At 41.9% G+C, this 15,544-nt stretch overlaps 1 protein-coding gene and 1 long non-coding RNA gene across 13 annotated transcripts in view; one reads left to right on the forward strand and one right to left on the reverse strand.

The window, feature by feature from the left end:
• Window positions 1–15,544, forward strand: part of LOC102944284 (Holliday junction recognition protein) — a 42,668-nt gene that overhangs the window by 6,394 nt on the left and 20,730 nt on the right. For 10 of the 12 annotated variants that reach the window (XM_043538511.1, XM_043538512.1, XM_043538509.1 and 7 more), the window contains exons 5-7: window positions 7,319–7,374; window positions 10,425–10,482; window positions 12,867–12,928. In XM_043538511.1, the coding sequence (XP_043394446.1) occupies window positions 7,319–7,374; window positions 10,425–10,482; window positions 12,867–12,928 (176 nt within the window). Of the gene's footprint in view, window positions 1–1,035; window positions 1,183–7,318; window positions 7,375–10,424; window positions 10,483–12,866; window positions 12,929–15,544 lie in introns of all 12 variants that reach the window. The other 2 variants (XM_043538514.1, XM_043538515.1) reach the window with 2 other exon arrangements.
• On the reverse strand, window positions 927–9,897 carry LOC122464135. The gene is made up of 2 exons (XR_006288048.1): window positions 5,912–9,897; window positions 927–3,459 (listed from the first exon to the last, which is right to left on the reverse strand). It is a non-coding gene; the product is annotated as an uncharacterized LOC122464135 (long non-coding RNA).

The following is a 15,544-nucleotide window of genomic DNA, read 5'->3' on the forward strand; positions in this document are numbered from 1 at the left end:
TTCTTTGAAAAGCTCTAGCGCCTTCAGGCTTTGGAGCAGGGACTTGAAATTGGGCTGGAGAGGATGGGGTTTTTTGCTAGGGTTGTGGATTTGCCATCCTTGTGAAAATCTAATTACATTTGGTCAAGTTATAAGCCTTTGGAAAATAGCAACTCTCACATGCTCAGTAGTTTGATATCAGCAGCTAAAATCCCAGAAGATTCCATGCTCACTGAGCATGTTTGAGCCTCTCTCAGCTCCTAGCGCAGGTACCAGTCCCCACAGAGTGACTAAACATTCTCCATCTCCTCAAGACTACTGTAGGTGACAGGAATGTGCATTTGTCATCCTTGAAGGCCCTACCAAATTCATGGTCCATTTTGGTCAATTTCATGGTCATAGGATTTTAAAAATCGTAAATTTCATGATTTCAGTTATTTAATTCTGAAATTTCACGGTGTTGTATTTGTAGGGATCCTGACCCAAAAAGGAGTTGGGGGTGGGGGAGTTGTGATACAGCTACCCTTACTTCTGCACTGCTGTGGCGGTGGCACTGCTGTCAGAACTGGGCGGACGGAGAGTGGTGGCTGCTGTCCGGGAGCCCAGTGCTGAAGGCAGAGCCACCACCAGCAGCAGCGCAGAAGTAAGGAAGGCATGGTATGGTTTTGCCACCCTAACTTCTGTGCTGCTGCTGGCAGGGTGCTGCCTTCAGAGCTGGGCACCTGGCCAACAGTCACCGCTCTCTGGCCACTCAGCTCTGAAGACAGCGCAGAAATAAGGGTGGCAATACTGCGACACCGCCACCCCACCCCGCTACTCATTGGGGACCCCAATAGAGAAACGCTGGTCTCCCTGTGAATCTGTACGGTATAGGGTAAAAGCACACAAAAGACCAGATTTCATGGGGGAGACCTGATTTCACAGTCCGTGAAGTGTTTTTCGTGGCCATGACTTTGGTTGGGCCCTAGTCATCCTTACAGAGTGACTGAGCATGTTCCAGCCCAGGGCTATGCAGGCTAAGCAGGGTACTCCCTCTAATGGCTGCTCTGGGCCTAGGTGCTGCTGGACACTGAAAATCAGAGCAGGAAGCTTGTCTCTCCTGTGCTCATAGGGACCCGTCCCCCCAGTTAGCACCCAGACAGCATGGAGGAGGAAGCAGTCTGATTTGAATGCAGAGAGAACAAAAGCTGTACAGGGGGGAAGGTAAGGAGTAAATTGGGACAAATTGTTTGGTAAAACTGGGACTGGAGGGAGTGAGGGGGAGAAGCTGGGATTGAGGATAGCGGGGGTAATGGAGACTGGGACTGATTTGGCATGGAGATTAAGACTGGGAGGTGGTGGGGGATGGGCTTCTGGGAACTGGTTGGTGGTGCGGATGGGGTCACTGAGATTAGATGAGAAGCTGAAGGGGAGTGGGGACACTGGGACAGGTTGGTCTAGGAGACAGTCACTAAGAAACAGTGGGGGAAGAGCATGGGGTGTGGTGGGAAGAGAGATTTACATTGTATGAGGAGCCTGACGAGGGTGACTAAGACGGTGATTGGGCAAGAAGAGTGGGACTAGGATGTGAACCCTGAGGGGTGGAGACTTGGACTGGATAGGCAAGGAGAAAGGGCCTGGAACAAGGAGCCACAGGTGGGGAAGAGACAGGGCTGGAATAGCCAGTTTGGAGGGGATAAGGCAGAAGGGGTCAAACTTGGTGAGGGGGAGGGGAAATGTGTTGTATTCTATGTTGAAATTGAAATTAATATATTTGAAAATGTAGAAAACATCCAAAAATCTTTAAATAAGTGGTATTCTGTTATTATTTAACAGTGCAATTAGTCATACAATTGCTTTTTTTTTTAATCGTACAATTAATCACAATTAATTTTTTTAATCACTTGACAGGCCTAATACAAATACATAAACAAAAAGAAAAACTGGAAAATTTATTTTTTTGCCTCAGAACAAAAGCAGAGAAACATCCATGCTGTCCATCCATTTTTGGTAACAAGTGTAAAGTATTTCTTGCTTAGGAGGACTTAAGACTAGCATAACTAAGTTCAAAAAAGGGGCGGGGGGGGAACAGAAGGTGTGAAGTGTTTTTTCTTCTACATGGCCTTGCATACAATAAAGATGATGAGATTCAAATCAAGCCTTTAGAACTAAAAAACAACACCCCCCCCCCCCCCCCCAACCGAACAAATACATTTCTTTGGCATTAATTTCAATGCCATTAGCACATAGCAGGGCTAGGGTCAAATCCGGAGCTTAATGCAAAGACTTCCCAGTGCAGAGACATCAAACGCTGTCTTTTGAAGTCTCCATTGCAAGCTGTTCCACTGTCTCAATTTCATTCCACTACCTAAGAATATGTTTTAATTACCATTCTCCCCCCACCCCTGTCAGCATATACACATACTATTATAAAATTAGAAAGTTAAGAGGTGTGATCATATGACTTCAGTGGCCTTTGGAGAAAGCCTACAGTTAACATATACTAGAAACCTTTTTTCGGGGAGAATTTCTATTACGCCATTTGATTTATGAGTACTGCTCTTGTGCTCACACCTGACCCATATAAACAATACACTTTTTTAACTCTCTTCCCCCATCATTTGAATGTAATTACATCAGCTGAACCCCCTAAAGGATAGTTGGCCCTAACATCCTTTTGTTGTGCTATCTATATTCATTCCCTATCCAAGAGTCCACCTTTAACCCAGTCTAACAATATATTAACAAAGAAAAACCAAACCAAAACCACCCCTATGTTCAAAGAACATTCAGGTTGCAAAGACAAGCATCAGTAGTTGGAAAAAAATAATCGTAATTAATCGCACTGTTAAACAATAATAGAATGCAATTTACTTAAATATTTTTGGATGTTTTTACATTTTCAAATATATTAATTTCAATTTCAACACAGAATACAAAGTGTACAGTGGGGGTAGGAGGACCAAGGAAGAAATGTGTTAAACTCCTGGCAGAATGATATTTCTGTGGTGTTTAACATACAGTCCAAATTTTTCCTTACTTAAATAAAGGGAATGTTTGTTCCAGTTTCAAACAAACAAAAAATCCCTCTGTGATGTTTAATAGATTTTGCTCTCTAGGGACAAAAGCAGAAATTTGGTTGATATGACTACCCTTGTTGCTTCTCAGTAGCACAGTTAACCTGGGAGTAATGTAACCCTGAATCCGCATTTTAAAAATAAAATATATTGCTAAAAGATATTTTCAATGCATTGTAGATGTACGTCGTGTTCACAAAGTGAGCAAGATGGATCCCTGTGATCCTAAGAGCTTACAAGCTAAGGCCCTGATCCTGCAAACAGCATAAACTCACGTGCTTAACTTTATGCATGCGAGTAATCCCATCATAGTCTTGTTTGGTCCTCCTCCCCTTATAATTCCATATGCATTTCTCGAAGGCTTCATCCTGCAAACTGCTAGGCATGAAATTTGTCCCATTGACTTCAGTGCGAATACTTGTATCTGTAAAATTGAGCACAATGAACAAATATTTGCAGGATCCCCATATGCCTAATTTAAGAAGTCAAAAGGTTTTTCCCTATCATAATAAAAATAAATAACACTTTGATCTTTGACTAACATCAGTTTATCTAGGAACAGACTTGAAGCAGTTAAGCAGGGGTGGGCAAACTTTTAGGCCTGAGGGCCCATTGGGGTTCCGAAACTGTATGGAGGGCCGGGTAGGGAAGGCTGTGCCTCCCCAAACAGTCTGGCCCTGGCCGCCTATCTGTCCCCTCCCATTTCCCGCCCCCTGACTACCTCCCTCAGAACCCCTGACCCATCTAACCCCGCCTGCTCCTTGTCCCCGGACACCACCCCCTATTCAACCCTCCCCGTCCCCGGACTGCCCTGACCCCTATCCACACCCCAGCCCCCTGATAGGCCCCCCCGGGACACTCACGCCTATCCAGCCCTCCTGCTCCCTGCCCCATTACCATGCTATTCAGAGCACCAGGACTGGCAGCCGTGCCTTCCGGCCGGAGCCAACCACACCAGTTCACAGTCTAGAGCACCGGGGCAGGCCAGTGGTTCTCACAGTCGCACTGCCCAGCAGGAGCTCGCAGCCCTGCCACCCAGAGCACTGGCGGCATGGTGAGCTGAGTCTGTGCAGGAGTGGGGGGACAGCAGGGGAGAGGCTGGGGGCTAGCATCCCTGGCCGGGAGCTCAAGGGCCAGGCAGAACGGTCCGGCCCATGGGCCATAGTTTGCCCACCTCTGAGTTAAAGCAAAAGCAACAAATTTTGCCTTCAGCAGGAACTTTTTTTTTTCCACGTCAGACATGGATGGGTAGCTTTAGACTATTTGGTTATACATATATTTTTATTATACATAATGTTTCCATGTTTTGCAGACCAATTGCATCACATGCGCTCTGTCATGAGAAGACATAAGCACTACAGTTTTAGTACCAGCAGATTAGGAAGATTTAGGTATAGAACTTTTATTAGGTATCCTTCGTTCTATAGAAGAGAATCAAATTCTTGCTAATAGTGTAATAATATCAGACTGAGTTAATTACTCTTTTTCCCCTGCCTCTGGTGCACATCAAAAGCATGTCCCATGTATGGATATTAGAGGCTGTACTACTATTGAGAAACTAGATCCTGTTTTCCAATATAACAAGGAGTTATCCTTGTTTAAGATGCCTATTTAGTTCTGTTTCCAGAGCCAAAGGCTTTTTCTTCATATTTTCGGGTTTCTTCTCAACTACTTCAAATCAGTTTTCCATCTGAGACATTTTATTAAGGACAGTATCTAGTTTAGCATCAAGAATCAAATTACCCTTCAAGAGTATTTGCAGCTGTAAATACAAATTAAATAAAGTTGGCATCAGATGTAATCACCGGTTTTAAGGAAATTTGATTGTTTTTTTTAATCAGTCAGGCTGAGTGCTTCTGGTGCACTAATAAGCTAAGGGAGAAGATGGTGGGGACTGAAGCACAAAGTAGAATCTTTCACTGGATTCTTAAAGGAGAAAAAAGCATGGAACATGTTTTAGACTCTTTTTATAACAACAGATGTTGTTATGGTCTTTACATTTGTCTTGCTTCTTGTGGGGAAAAAAAAAAATTAAAATATAGGGATGGAGACAAGTTCCCCCTTAAGCCAAGGAGGGGAAGCACAATTTGTAAAGGAAGAAACTGTTCTAAGATGGGCTGCCCAAAATATACCAGAAAGATATGAAGTACATAAAGCAGCTCCTGAAGTAGCAGGTGGGAAAAAACCCAAACCTCCCTGATATCCCTTCAAAATACACAGAAAACTGCCTCCCCTCTTTCTCTTCTCTCGTGACTCTCAAAGACAGTACCAGGAAATGTAGGCAGAGGATATCCACTTTCTGGTGTCACTTCAGGGAGCAAGCGGGAAAGGTATAGCACAGAAGTGGGCAAACTACGGCCCACGAGCCACATCTGGCCCGCGGGACCGTCCTGCCTGGCCCCTGAGCTCCTGGCCAGGAAGGCTAGCCCCGGTCCCTCCCCCGCTGTTCTCCCTCCCCTGCATCCTCGCCAGCAGTGGGGCTGCAAGCTCCTGCCGCTCTGAGCAGAATGTAAAGGGGCGGTGGCGGCAGCGCATGGTGGCGGCGGGTGGGTTGGGTAGCAGGTCCCGGGGGCAGACAGGGAGTAGGGGGCGGTTAGGGGCGGGGCGTCCCAGGGGCAGAGGTTCTGGAGCGGTCAGGGAACAGGGGGGGTTGGATAGGGTGTGGGAGTCCCGGGGGGCCTGTCAGGGGGTGGAGGTGTGGATAGGTCGGGACAGTGAGGGTACAGGGAGCAGGAGGGGTTGGATAGGGGTTGGGATCCTGGCGGGGGCGGTTTGGGGTGGGGGGTCCCGGAAGGGGGGCAGTAAGGGGACAGGAAGTGGGACAGGGTGAATAGGGGGTGGGGGCCAGGCTATTTGGGGGGCACAGCCTTCCCTACCTGGTCCTCCATACGGTTTCACACCCCGATGTGGCTCTCGGGCCAAAAAGTTTGCCCACCCCTCGTATAGCAGCTCAAACTGATGTGGGCACGTGGAGGTGTCGCTCCCTGGTTCAGTCATGGCACATCTGACAGTTGCAAGATGGTATTGGTGAAGTAGTGCAGGAAGGCTCGGATCTGGGAACACCAGCAGAATTATTTTGTGTAAATAGTGTTCATTTAATGCAGTGCTGTGTTTGAGGCAAGTATCTGGAGCAGGCAAAATAAAAAGGGTACTTGAAACTAGACAAATGTATATTTATGATACTCTATTTTTCCTTATATATTAGTAAAAAAAATTAGCTCTAAATCATCTCCTTCCTTGTTTTCTAGCACATTTTTAGGCACTATGTAAATAATCCACGCAAAGAACACAGAAGAAGGCGTGCTGCATCTCATTAGAACATTATAAATGGTTTTAATAGTATTTGCAACTCGTAATCAGTAATTATTAGTTATAAGTAGTATAAATATTTATCTACCTAAAAGAGTACATTAATGACTGTAGTGTAAACCTTGTAAATCTTTTTGTTTAAAAGAGAAAGTCTTGTGCTTTGAATGTAATTTCCAGTATCTACAGCGTGATTTTTTTCATGTGTGCAACTTTAAAAAGTTGAGTAAAAATGTCCAGGAACCAATGCTTATGGAAAAGCTTCATAGTTAGAAGGGAATATGCAAAAGTCCAGAATTAGAGGGATGACTTCTAGAGGTACAAAAGGAAGTTTGGCACCCAACTATACTTGTTCCCTTGAAAATCTCTCCCCCTAACATTTAAGAATGTTAATAATTGGTTTTGGGCAACTTGTATATTTTAAAGGTGAATATTACCTGTACTGTAGAGAAATAGGCTCTGATCCTGCAAACACTTAAGTGTGTGTGTGTGTGTGTGTGTGTGTGTGTGTATAACTTGACTTACTGTGTAGTCCCAATGAGGTTAATAGAAGTACCCACATAAAGAAAGTTACAGTTGCTTAAGTATTGTAAGATTGGGTCCCTAGAGATTAGTGGTGTTTTACAAATAGTTTGTGGTTGTCTTCTAGGGAGTCTTTTGAGTATCTGTCTAAAAGCATTGGGTGAGATCTGTAGCTGATCTAATGAACATAGTTTCATTGACTTCTGTGATACTATGCCAATTTATGTTGGGTGAAAATCTGACTGTCTCTCTTTCTTCCTTTCTTTCATTTCTTTGTCTGTGTTCTGAATTTGTTAAACCTTTCCGGAGTTTACTTATTTAGAAAATACTTTAATCATAAATATTTATGTCTAAATGAGGAATTAGTTAAATCAGTTTTTGGATGCAAATCTAACACTTGTTTGCAATATGTCGCATTCTAACATAGATTTCTTTTTTCAAACTTTCTAATTAAGAATCACGAAAGCAATGGATCTCTGATTTTGAAGATGAAGATTTAAAAGTACATCAGGTATGGACACCATAAGGTTTTCTGGCAAATGTGAATGTGTTAGATATGAATGTATGACTCTGTAAATATAATTACTATGTTTTTCTTCATGCAGAATTCTGTATGATTTTTATGATAGCCTAATTTAAAATAAGTGTGTGAATTATTGAATTAAATTACCATGCTGTCTAATACAGATACAATCTTTTTGAAAAAATGAGGAATTTTTCTTCCTTGTTTACTATGGTATTGCAGCAGTGCATCTCCTTCAAGAATTGCCCATATAGTTCCCCAGCTGTTGAATGCACATGCGTCCTTTATGGCCAGTTGCATCCTTTTAGAAGAGCTATTACTGTTAGTATTTGCATGGTTTGAAACAAAATTTATTCTCATAGTTACTGAGATCATCTAATTTACATTTTCTATCTTTAAAGCAATAGAGCAACTGGAGGTGGCCTGCAGTTGTTATGGGTTTTGTGCCTCCCCATACCCTTATCAGCTGTATCCCCCATCTGCAAGATGAGTTTGAGGCCTCATTTTATGTGCGCAGAGGCACAATGGTTTCTAATTGCATTACTTGGTGCAACAGAGTTCAGACCATGTCAAACCTGGATCTAATATGCCCTTGCATTTGGTGCACCCCAGATCATACAGAAGTTCAACTAAACTGTACTGCTTAGTTGTTTAACCCTGATGTAATTGGACCTCAAGTTTTTTAGTACATTTTCACAGCTTAACAGAAAGATTGCAGGAGGCTCCCTGCACAGCTGCAGGGCCAATGACACTACAGGCAGAAGTTGCAGGGAAGGCTGTGGTCTTGGTGGGGATTGCGCAGAGATCCCCAAGACCACGAGAAGGAGAGCTGGCTCCTGGCTGCAAGGAGGCCAACCTGCTGCTGAACAGCTTCTCCCCAGGAAGGGCCCCCACACTCCCATGAATGAGTGAGTGGGACTGTAACAGAGAGCTTCCTGCAAGGCTGGGATACTGGACCCTGTGCACATAAGGTGTGGGGGAGACTTTATTTGCTAACTGCAATGGATGGATATGTTGTTTATCCATTTCTGTGTGTCAGGTGGCATCAGTTTACACTAATGACTGCTGATTTAAAATGAATCCTGCTAAGCTTAAGTCATCTGGGTCTAGAGGCTTTTATGGGTTGGATGAAGCTGGAAAGCCAGTGAGCAATATGGTCCATAGAGCAATTATTGTTTTTTTTTTCTTTGGTTATAGCTCTCAACAATATTGGAAAATTATATTTGGACCCTGGTATTGGTCACCATTGTTCTAAAGTTGGGGGGGAGGTTTTTAAGCCTGTTCTTACTGTTTTTAAAGTGTACTACAATATTCTTTCCTCTTGTATTGCACACACAGTTGTATTTTTTATTTCACTTTTTATCAAGGAATGCATGTTGTTTATTTGAAGGCCATATAGAAATAGTCTTTTGTATTATGTCTTCTATAACTCTTTGTCCATCGTGTGATTATCTCCTCCCTCCTGTGCTGTGAATATATGAACATTCGCTGAATCCCAGCCTCTGTTTTAAATTAATCTGAAGTGAAAGAGCTATTTCTTGTGGGCTTTAACACCTACAGATGGGGTTTTGTTTTGTTTTTCAATTGAAGATAGGTTTGGTTTTGTTTTTGTTTTTTTTAACCTTACTGATGTTTAATGTGTCAATTGTAAACTCTACAGGCTCTTTAAGGGTTAGCTGCTTTTGGGATTTGCTCCTTCTCAGGATCAAATGTGAAACAGTACCTGAAATTCAGTATGGCAGGCTTCTTGGGTTTGTTGCGCCCTTTAAGTAATGACATTGTTTTTCTAGTTATTTGTCTCAAGTTCATGAAAGTTTTTTGTCTGTCTGCATTTTGCTGTTGTCTTCAGTCCAAAGTGCATTTTTGGATTAGATAGAAAAATACTGTTTAGATTTGTTTTACCAGAGTTCTTGAAGAACCTCGTTGCAAGATGTCAATTGAAAACATGTAGAAAAAGCTATTTGTCTGTATGAGTATCCTTTGCATTGGAATGTAAAAAGTTCCTAAAAATATTGACTCTGAAATTGTCTCTTCTGAAACCTTTTAAGTAAACTGTTAAGAGCCTAATCTGCATACATTGTGACTTTTTTTTCCCTATTGACTCCAGTTATTTCATTGGGTGCAGGATCAAACCCCCATATTCTGGGGAATATTAATATAGTTTTAAGAAAACCAGTTGCAAATAACCAGTCCCTTTTTTTGATGAAGTAGAGAACTTCATTTGACTCTCTATAATGTAATAGTATCTACAGTAAAGTAAGTCAATCGCTCTTGCAAATTTCTGTTCTCCTGTGGCAAGCAACTGTAATTGACAGGCAAATAAGATCTCTGTTCTTTTCAGTGTCCCTCTCATAATAGAGGATGAGAGAGTAAACTTTTTTTTCTCAGCTGGTAAAGTTCCATGACCATTTTGCAAGGCAGCCTTCATATAACAGTTAAGTAACCTCAAGTGTGGTACTACTTTGAAACTAGGTGGTTCCGCGCTTGATTCTACTCCAAGAATAGCATTGTGGTGTTGAAGAGTTAGTGGCTCTGCATGACACCAGATGAAATGGACTCAGTTTATAAGTATATGTTTTTTTCCCCTAATTGCCAGGTCTACAAACTCAACATGGATTCTGAAGTGCAAACTGGGTTCTTTTTGGCTCATAGATTACCGACAGGAAAGATACAGCAATTAAAATTCTTTTAGCTGTTAAACCAATCTATCTGATCCCCATCACTATATCACTGTTGAGCTGTTATATTATAATGTGTAACCGAGTACACACTAGCTTCCTCTCACTTTTATGTTGGTTCTCTGGGAATAAAAGGAGGAAAAAGTGGTAAAAAATTGAGTATTCAGCTGAGAGTCAAGAATAGGCTTTAGGAGCAGTTTTGTTTTAGATGCCTTTTTGACATAGTCATTTTCACAAGAGAATTGGGCTTTCAGCAGTAACAGTGGAACTAATGGCGAAGGGAATTCGAGTAGTCCAGATTATTAGAGCTAAACTGCTACTAGTTCTTGTGACTTTGTTCATGTGTATTTTTATTTCAAGGAACCTGCTAGGAAATCCTTTATAGACTCCTATGAAGAGATTCAAGTTGCTGACACAGGTAAGATTTCAAAAAAGTTATTAATCTTGCCATTAGTATTTATTAATTTAAAATGAATGAAAGTCCTGCTCGTTGTGATTTTTCCAAAATAATTAAAATGGTGGGTTAATCTGTGTCTGCTTTTTACACTCCTAATATGTTGTAGCTGAAGTATTGACTAGGGACCATATGAGACCATATTGTCGACCAGTGCAATATTCGTGTCCTTGATTAGACGCCAGCACAGAAGTGACTGGTATGGCATCCAAGAAGAGATCTGTGTAAACTCAAAAGCTTGTCTCTCTCTCTCTCTCTCTCTCTCTCTCTCTCACCAACAGAAGTTGGTCCAATAAAAGATATTATCTCCCCCACCTTGTCTCTCTAAGTATGAAATAGGTTCGTTTGCATCTGTCTGCCATTTCTATAAATCAAAAGGGGGAGAAAGAATGAAAACTCATACTGCAAAATAGAAATGAGTGGTTTATTATTATTTTTTGGTTTGGTTGGGGGTTGCAAGGTTATTGTAGGGAGGGTTGTGGTACTGCTACCCTTACTTCTGCATTGCTGCTGGTGGTGGTGCTGCCTTCAGAGCTGCACAGCTGCTACAGCCTACAGAGCTGGGCCCTCAGTCAGCAGCCGCCACTCTCTGGCCACCCAGCTCTGAAGACAGCAGCGCAGAAGTAAGAGAAGTAAGGGTGGCATGGTATGGTATTACCATCCTTACTTCTGCGCTGCTGCTGCTGCTGGCGGGCCACCACCTTCAGAACTGGGCGCCTGGCCACCAGCTGCTGCTCTCCGGCCACCCAGCTCTGACAGCAGCACAGAAGTAAGGGTGGCAAAACTGCGCCACCCTTCCCCTGTAAAATAACCTTGCGATCCCCGCTGCACAACCTTTTGAGTCAGGACCCCTAATTTGAGAAACGTGAACTCCCCTGTGAAATCTATATAGTATAGGGTAAAAGCACACATAAGACCAGAATTCACGGTCCATGATGCTTTTTTTCATGTCTGTGAATTTGGTAGGGCCCTATCCATAAGCATGTCATAGTATATCTCTTAAAATGCCCCTCTGCAGTTATCTATCAATGGAAAACAACCATTTCAAGATGTGACATTTCTGACAATTAAAAGGACAGTCGCATTAGCTTTTTAAATGTCTTTATCTCCTCAGCATATTCGTACTTATGGGATGTTATGGCTGCTGTAACCCAGATGGTGGCAACTTCTTATAGGAACTTCTTATATCTGTTAAAGCATGCATGCCGCCTCCTACTTGTCTGCGTTCTCTAATGTTCTGAGAGCAAGGCTTTAAAAGGGGGCATGGCACCCTCTGCAGACTCAGTTCCTTCCAACTGCAGGATCAGATGGATGTAAACCTCCATTAATCTAGATCCTTCACTTAGATGATTATAGTGCTTTAGCTTAGTGTGGTTTCCTGCTTTGTAGTTGGTGTTAGTCTTGGCTAAGTTTGTGATTTAAGGAAAGTTTTGTTCTTAGTGAACTTCATAGAGACTTTGGTTCTGCAACTGGTGATAGAACTGGTGATAGAACTTTGGTTCTGCAACTGGTGATAACCTTGTCACCAGTACTTCCAGCTTCTTCTGTCATGGTTTTAGATGAAGTGCATCACACAAGTTCACAGTCAGATCATTTACCAGATCTGCAAGATACATTGCCTATAAGGGAAGTGGGGGGAAAAAAACTCTTACGCTTCTTACAACTCTCCACCTGAGAAAGCAAGGTTAGAAGACTTGTTTGATGTTCCCTGAACACTGAATAGGGTATTGAGTGCCCATGAGTGGGAATATGCAGAGGACATTTGAAGGAAGAAAAACAGAGTTTACTTACCTCTGATCAGAGTTGTTTGAGATGGACTCTGCATATTCACACTCCTTGCCAACCTTCCTGTCCTCTTCAGAGTCCTAATGAAATGCTGACTGAGAAAACCGTGGAAGGAATTAAGGTTGCAGAGGGCACCATGCTCCCTTTAATAGCCTTGCCCTTGGAACACTTGGGAATGGACGGTGGGGTGGAGGGGCATGTGAGCTCTGTAACAGTCACTCCTGTGAGACATTTTCAACCATTTGAATTACACTGGCCAGCGCATTCCATGAGTGTGAATATACATAGTCCATCTCAAAGAGCTCTGGTTATGCCATTTTTCAAAAGTGACTTAGGCGCTTCGGATCCCAAGTTCCACTGACTTTCAATGAGATTTAAGTTAAAAATATAGTACAGGAACATATTTCTTAAGGATTTTGTAAAAATGTATTTTTTTCAAGATGTAATTTTTTGGCCAGTTTGGACTTCATAGTGTCAGTTTAAAATCATTCCCAGAAATACAAATATATTGCATTGGTTTTGGATGAACTGGAATTTACTTAGTGTTTAACTTCAAATTGTAGATACCGAAAGCGAAGCTGATTTGGTTTCGATTAGAAGAAAATTTGAAAATGTTAACCTCAAGGTAAAAACAATTCTGCTTTATACCTTTTGCATATGCTTTAAGGGGTTGGATTTTTTTAATTTAAAATATTTTCATGTGGATTTTGTGTAGGTGACAAGTTCTGGACTGACAGCCACAAACTTAATTCCTGTTCATTCACAGGTCATTTACAGCGTGGCCAACAGCAAGCACTATACTAATACAACTTTCTTCTCCTTTTCTCCATTACGTTGCCTATATACTTCTTCGGTGCTAGTGACCAACTGTAGATGTGGGAGGGAGATTCATTTTCCATCCTTGTTCAGACCTGAGATTGCTTACAATACAAGGTTATTGATTAATATTATTAAACATTTTCAGTGCATTTGTGATCTGGACTGACACAAACGAAGCCATTTCATATAAGCTGTTTGGGGTTTCTAGACCCAGAGAAGACAGCGAAGAATTTCAGAGACCCTAAACAAGCAATATGATGGCAAATTAAGTTCAATGTTGATAAATGTAAAGTAACATACATTGGATTGGGGGAAAAAATTGAACTATTGAAAACATTTTACAGGTTTCTGAAGTTAATGTTGACTCAGGAAAGGGACAGGAGTTTTAGACAGTTCAGCGAAGACCTCAGGTCAATGCACAGAGCAGTCAAAACTGCAAATGATGTTAAGATACATAGGGAGTGTGATGGAGAATATAAATAAATGGTGTGTCCTCATCTGAAATACTGTATGCAGTACTGGTCACTGGTATCTCTAAAAGGATATTGCAGAATTAGTGGGTTCAGATCAAAGGCATGAAAAACTCATCTGATGAGATTAAACAGATGGGGATTGTTCATGTTAGAAGGGAGTTAAATAAGAGGAGGTGGGTGTGATAAAAATATATAAAATAATGAATTGTAAAGAAGCAATAGATCATGAATTAGTTTTCCTTGTCTCTTAACACAAGAACAGAGGGCCATTTCATGATATTTGGTGGCAAATTCAAAATCAATACAATGTGTAATTAGACTGAAACACCTTGCCTCACAGGGTTGAGGCCAAGAATTTAGCAAAATCAAAAAGAGTTTTGATATCCATATGCAATCTGGAGTTGTTTTAAAAATCAGAGTTTGAAGGCACGTTAAATTATATGCCTCAATGCATAAGCCAATATTTAACTGTTAGAAACCACGATAAGACATTCCAGACAGGAGACATTCCAGAAGACTGGAAAGAGGCAAATATAGTGCCCATCTATAAAAAGGGAAATAAGGACAACCCAGGGAATTACAGACCAGTCAGCTTAACTTCTGTACCTGGAAAGATAATGGAGCAAATAATTAAGCAATCAATTTGCAAACGTCTAGAAGATAAATAACTGTCAGCATGGGTTTATCAAGAACAAATTGTGTCAAACCAACCTGATAGCTTTCTTTGACAGGGTAACAAGCCTTGTGGATGTGGGGGAAGCGGTAGATGTGGTATATCTTGACCTTAGTAAGGCTTTTGTTTCTGTCTTGCATGACCTTCTCATAAACAAACTAGGGAAATAAAACCCAGATGGAGCTGCTATAAGAGAGTAGCTATCAGTGGTTCACAGTCATGCTGGAAGGACATAACGAGTGGCGTCCTCCAGGGATCAGTTCTGGGTCTGGTTCTGTTCAATATCTTCATCAATGATTTAGATAATGGCATAGAGAATACACTTATAAAGTTTGTGGACGACACCATGCTGAGAGGGGTTGCAAGTGCTTTGGAGGATAGGATTTAAATTCAAAATGATCTGAAGTAAATAGGATGAAATTCAAGAAGGATAAATGCGAAGTACTCCACTTAGGAAGGAACAATCAGTTGCACGCATACAAAATGGGAAATGACTGCTTAGGAAGGAGTACTGCGGAAAGGCATCTGGGGGTCATAGTGGATCACAAGTTAAATATGAGTCCAACAGTGTAACGCTGTTGCAAAAAAATCAAACATCATTCTGGGATGTATCAGCAGGAGTATTGTAAGCAAGACATGAGAAGTAATTCTTCCGCTCTACTCTGTGCTGATTAGGCCTCAGCTGGAGTATTGTGTCCAGTTCTGGGTGCCACATTTCAGGAAAGATGTGGACAAACTGGAGAAAGTCCAGAGAAGAGCGACAAAAATGATTAAAGGTCTAGAAAACATGACCTATGAGAGAAGATTGAAAAAACTGGGTTTGTTTAGTCTGCAGAGGAGAAGACAGAGAGGGGACATAACCGTTGTTACAAGGAGGAGGGAGAAAAATTGTTGTTCTTAACCTCTGAGGATAGGACAAGAAGCAATGGGCTTAAATTGCAGCAAGGGCGGTTTAGGTTGGATGTTAGGAAAAACTTCCTAACTGTCAGAGTGGTTAAGCACTGGATAAATTGCCTAGGGAGGTTGTGGAATCTCCATCACTGGGGATTTTTAAGAACAAGTTGGACAAATGCCTGTCACGGATGGTCTAGATAATACTTAATCCTGCCTTGAGTGCAGGGGACTGAACTAGATGACCTCTCGAGGTCCCTTCCAGTTCAGTGATTCTAAGACTTAATGCAGGGGTCCAGATTGCTCTACTTTGCTTTCTAAACTACTACAGGCTACAAGGGGCCACAGCAATGGTTCCCTCAACCCACCCAGCAATATTGTTAAT

The sequence above is a fragment of the Chelonia mydas genome, chromosome 1 (assembly GCF_015237465.2).
Source record: "Chelonia mydas isolate rCheMyd1 chromosome 1, rCheMyd1.pri.v2, whole genome shotgun sequence".
NCBI classification, from domain to species: Eukaryota; Metazoa; Chordata; order Testudines; family Cheloniidae; genus Chelonia; species Chelonia mydas.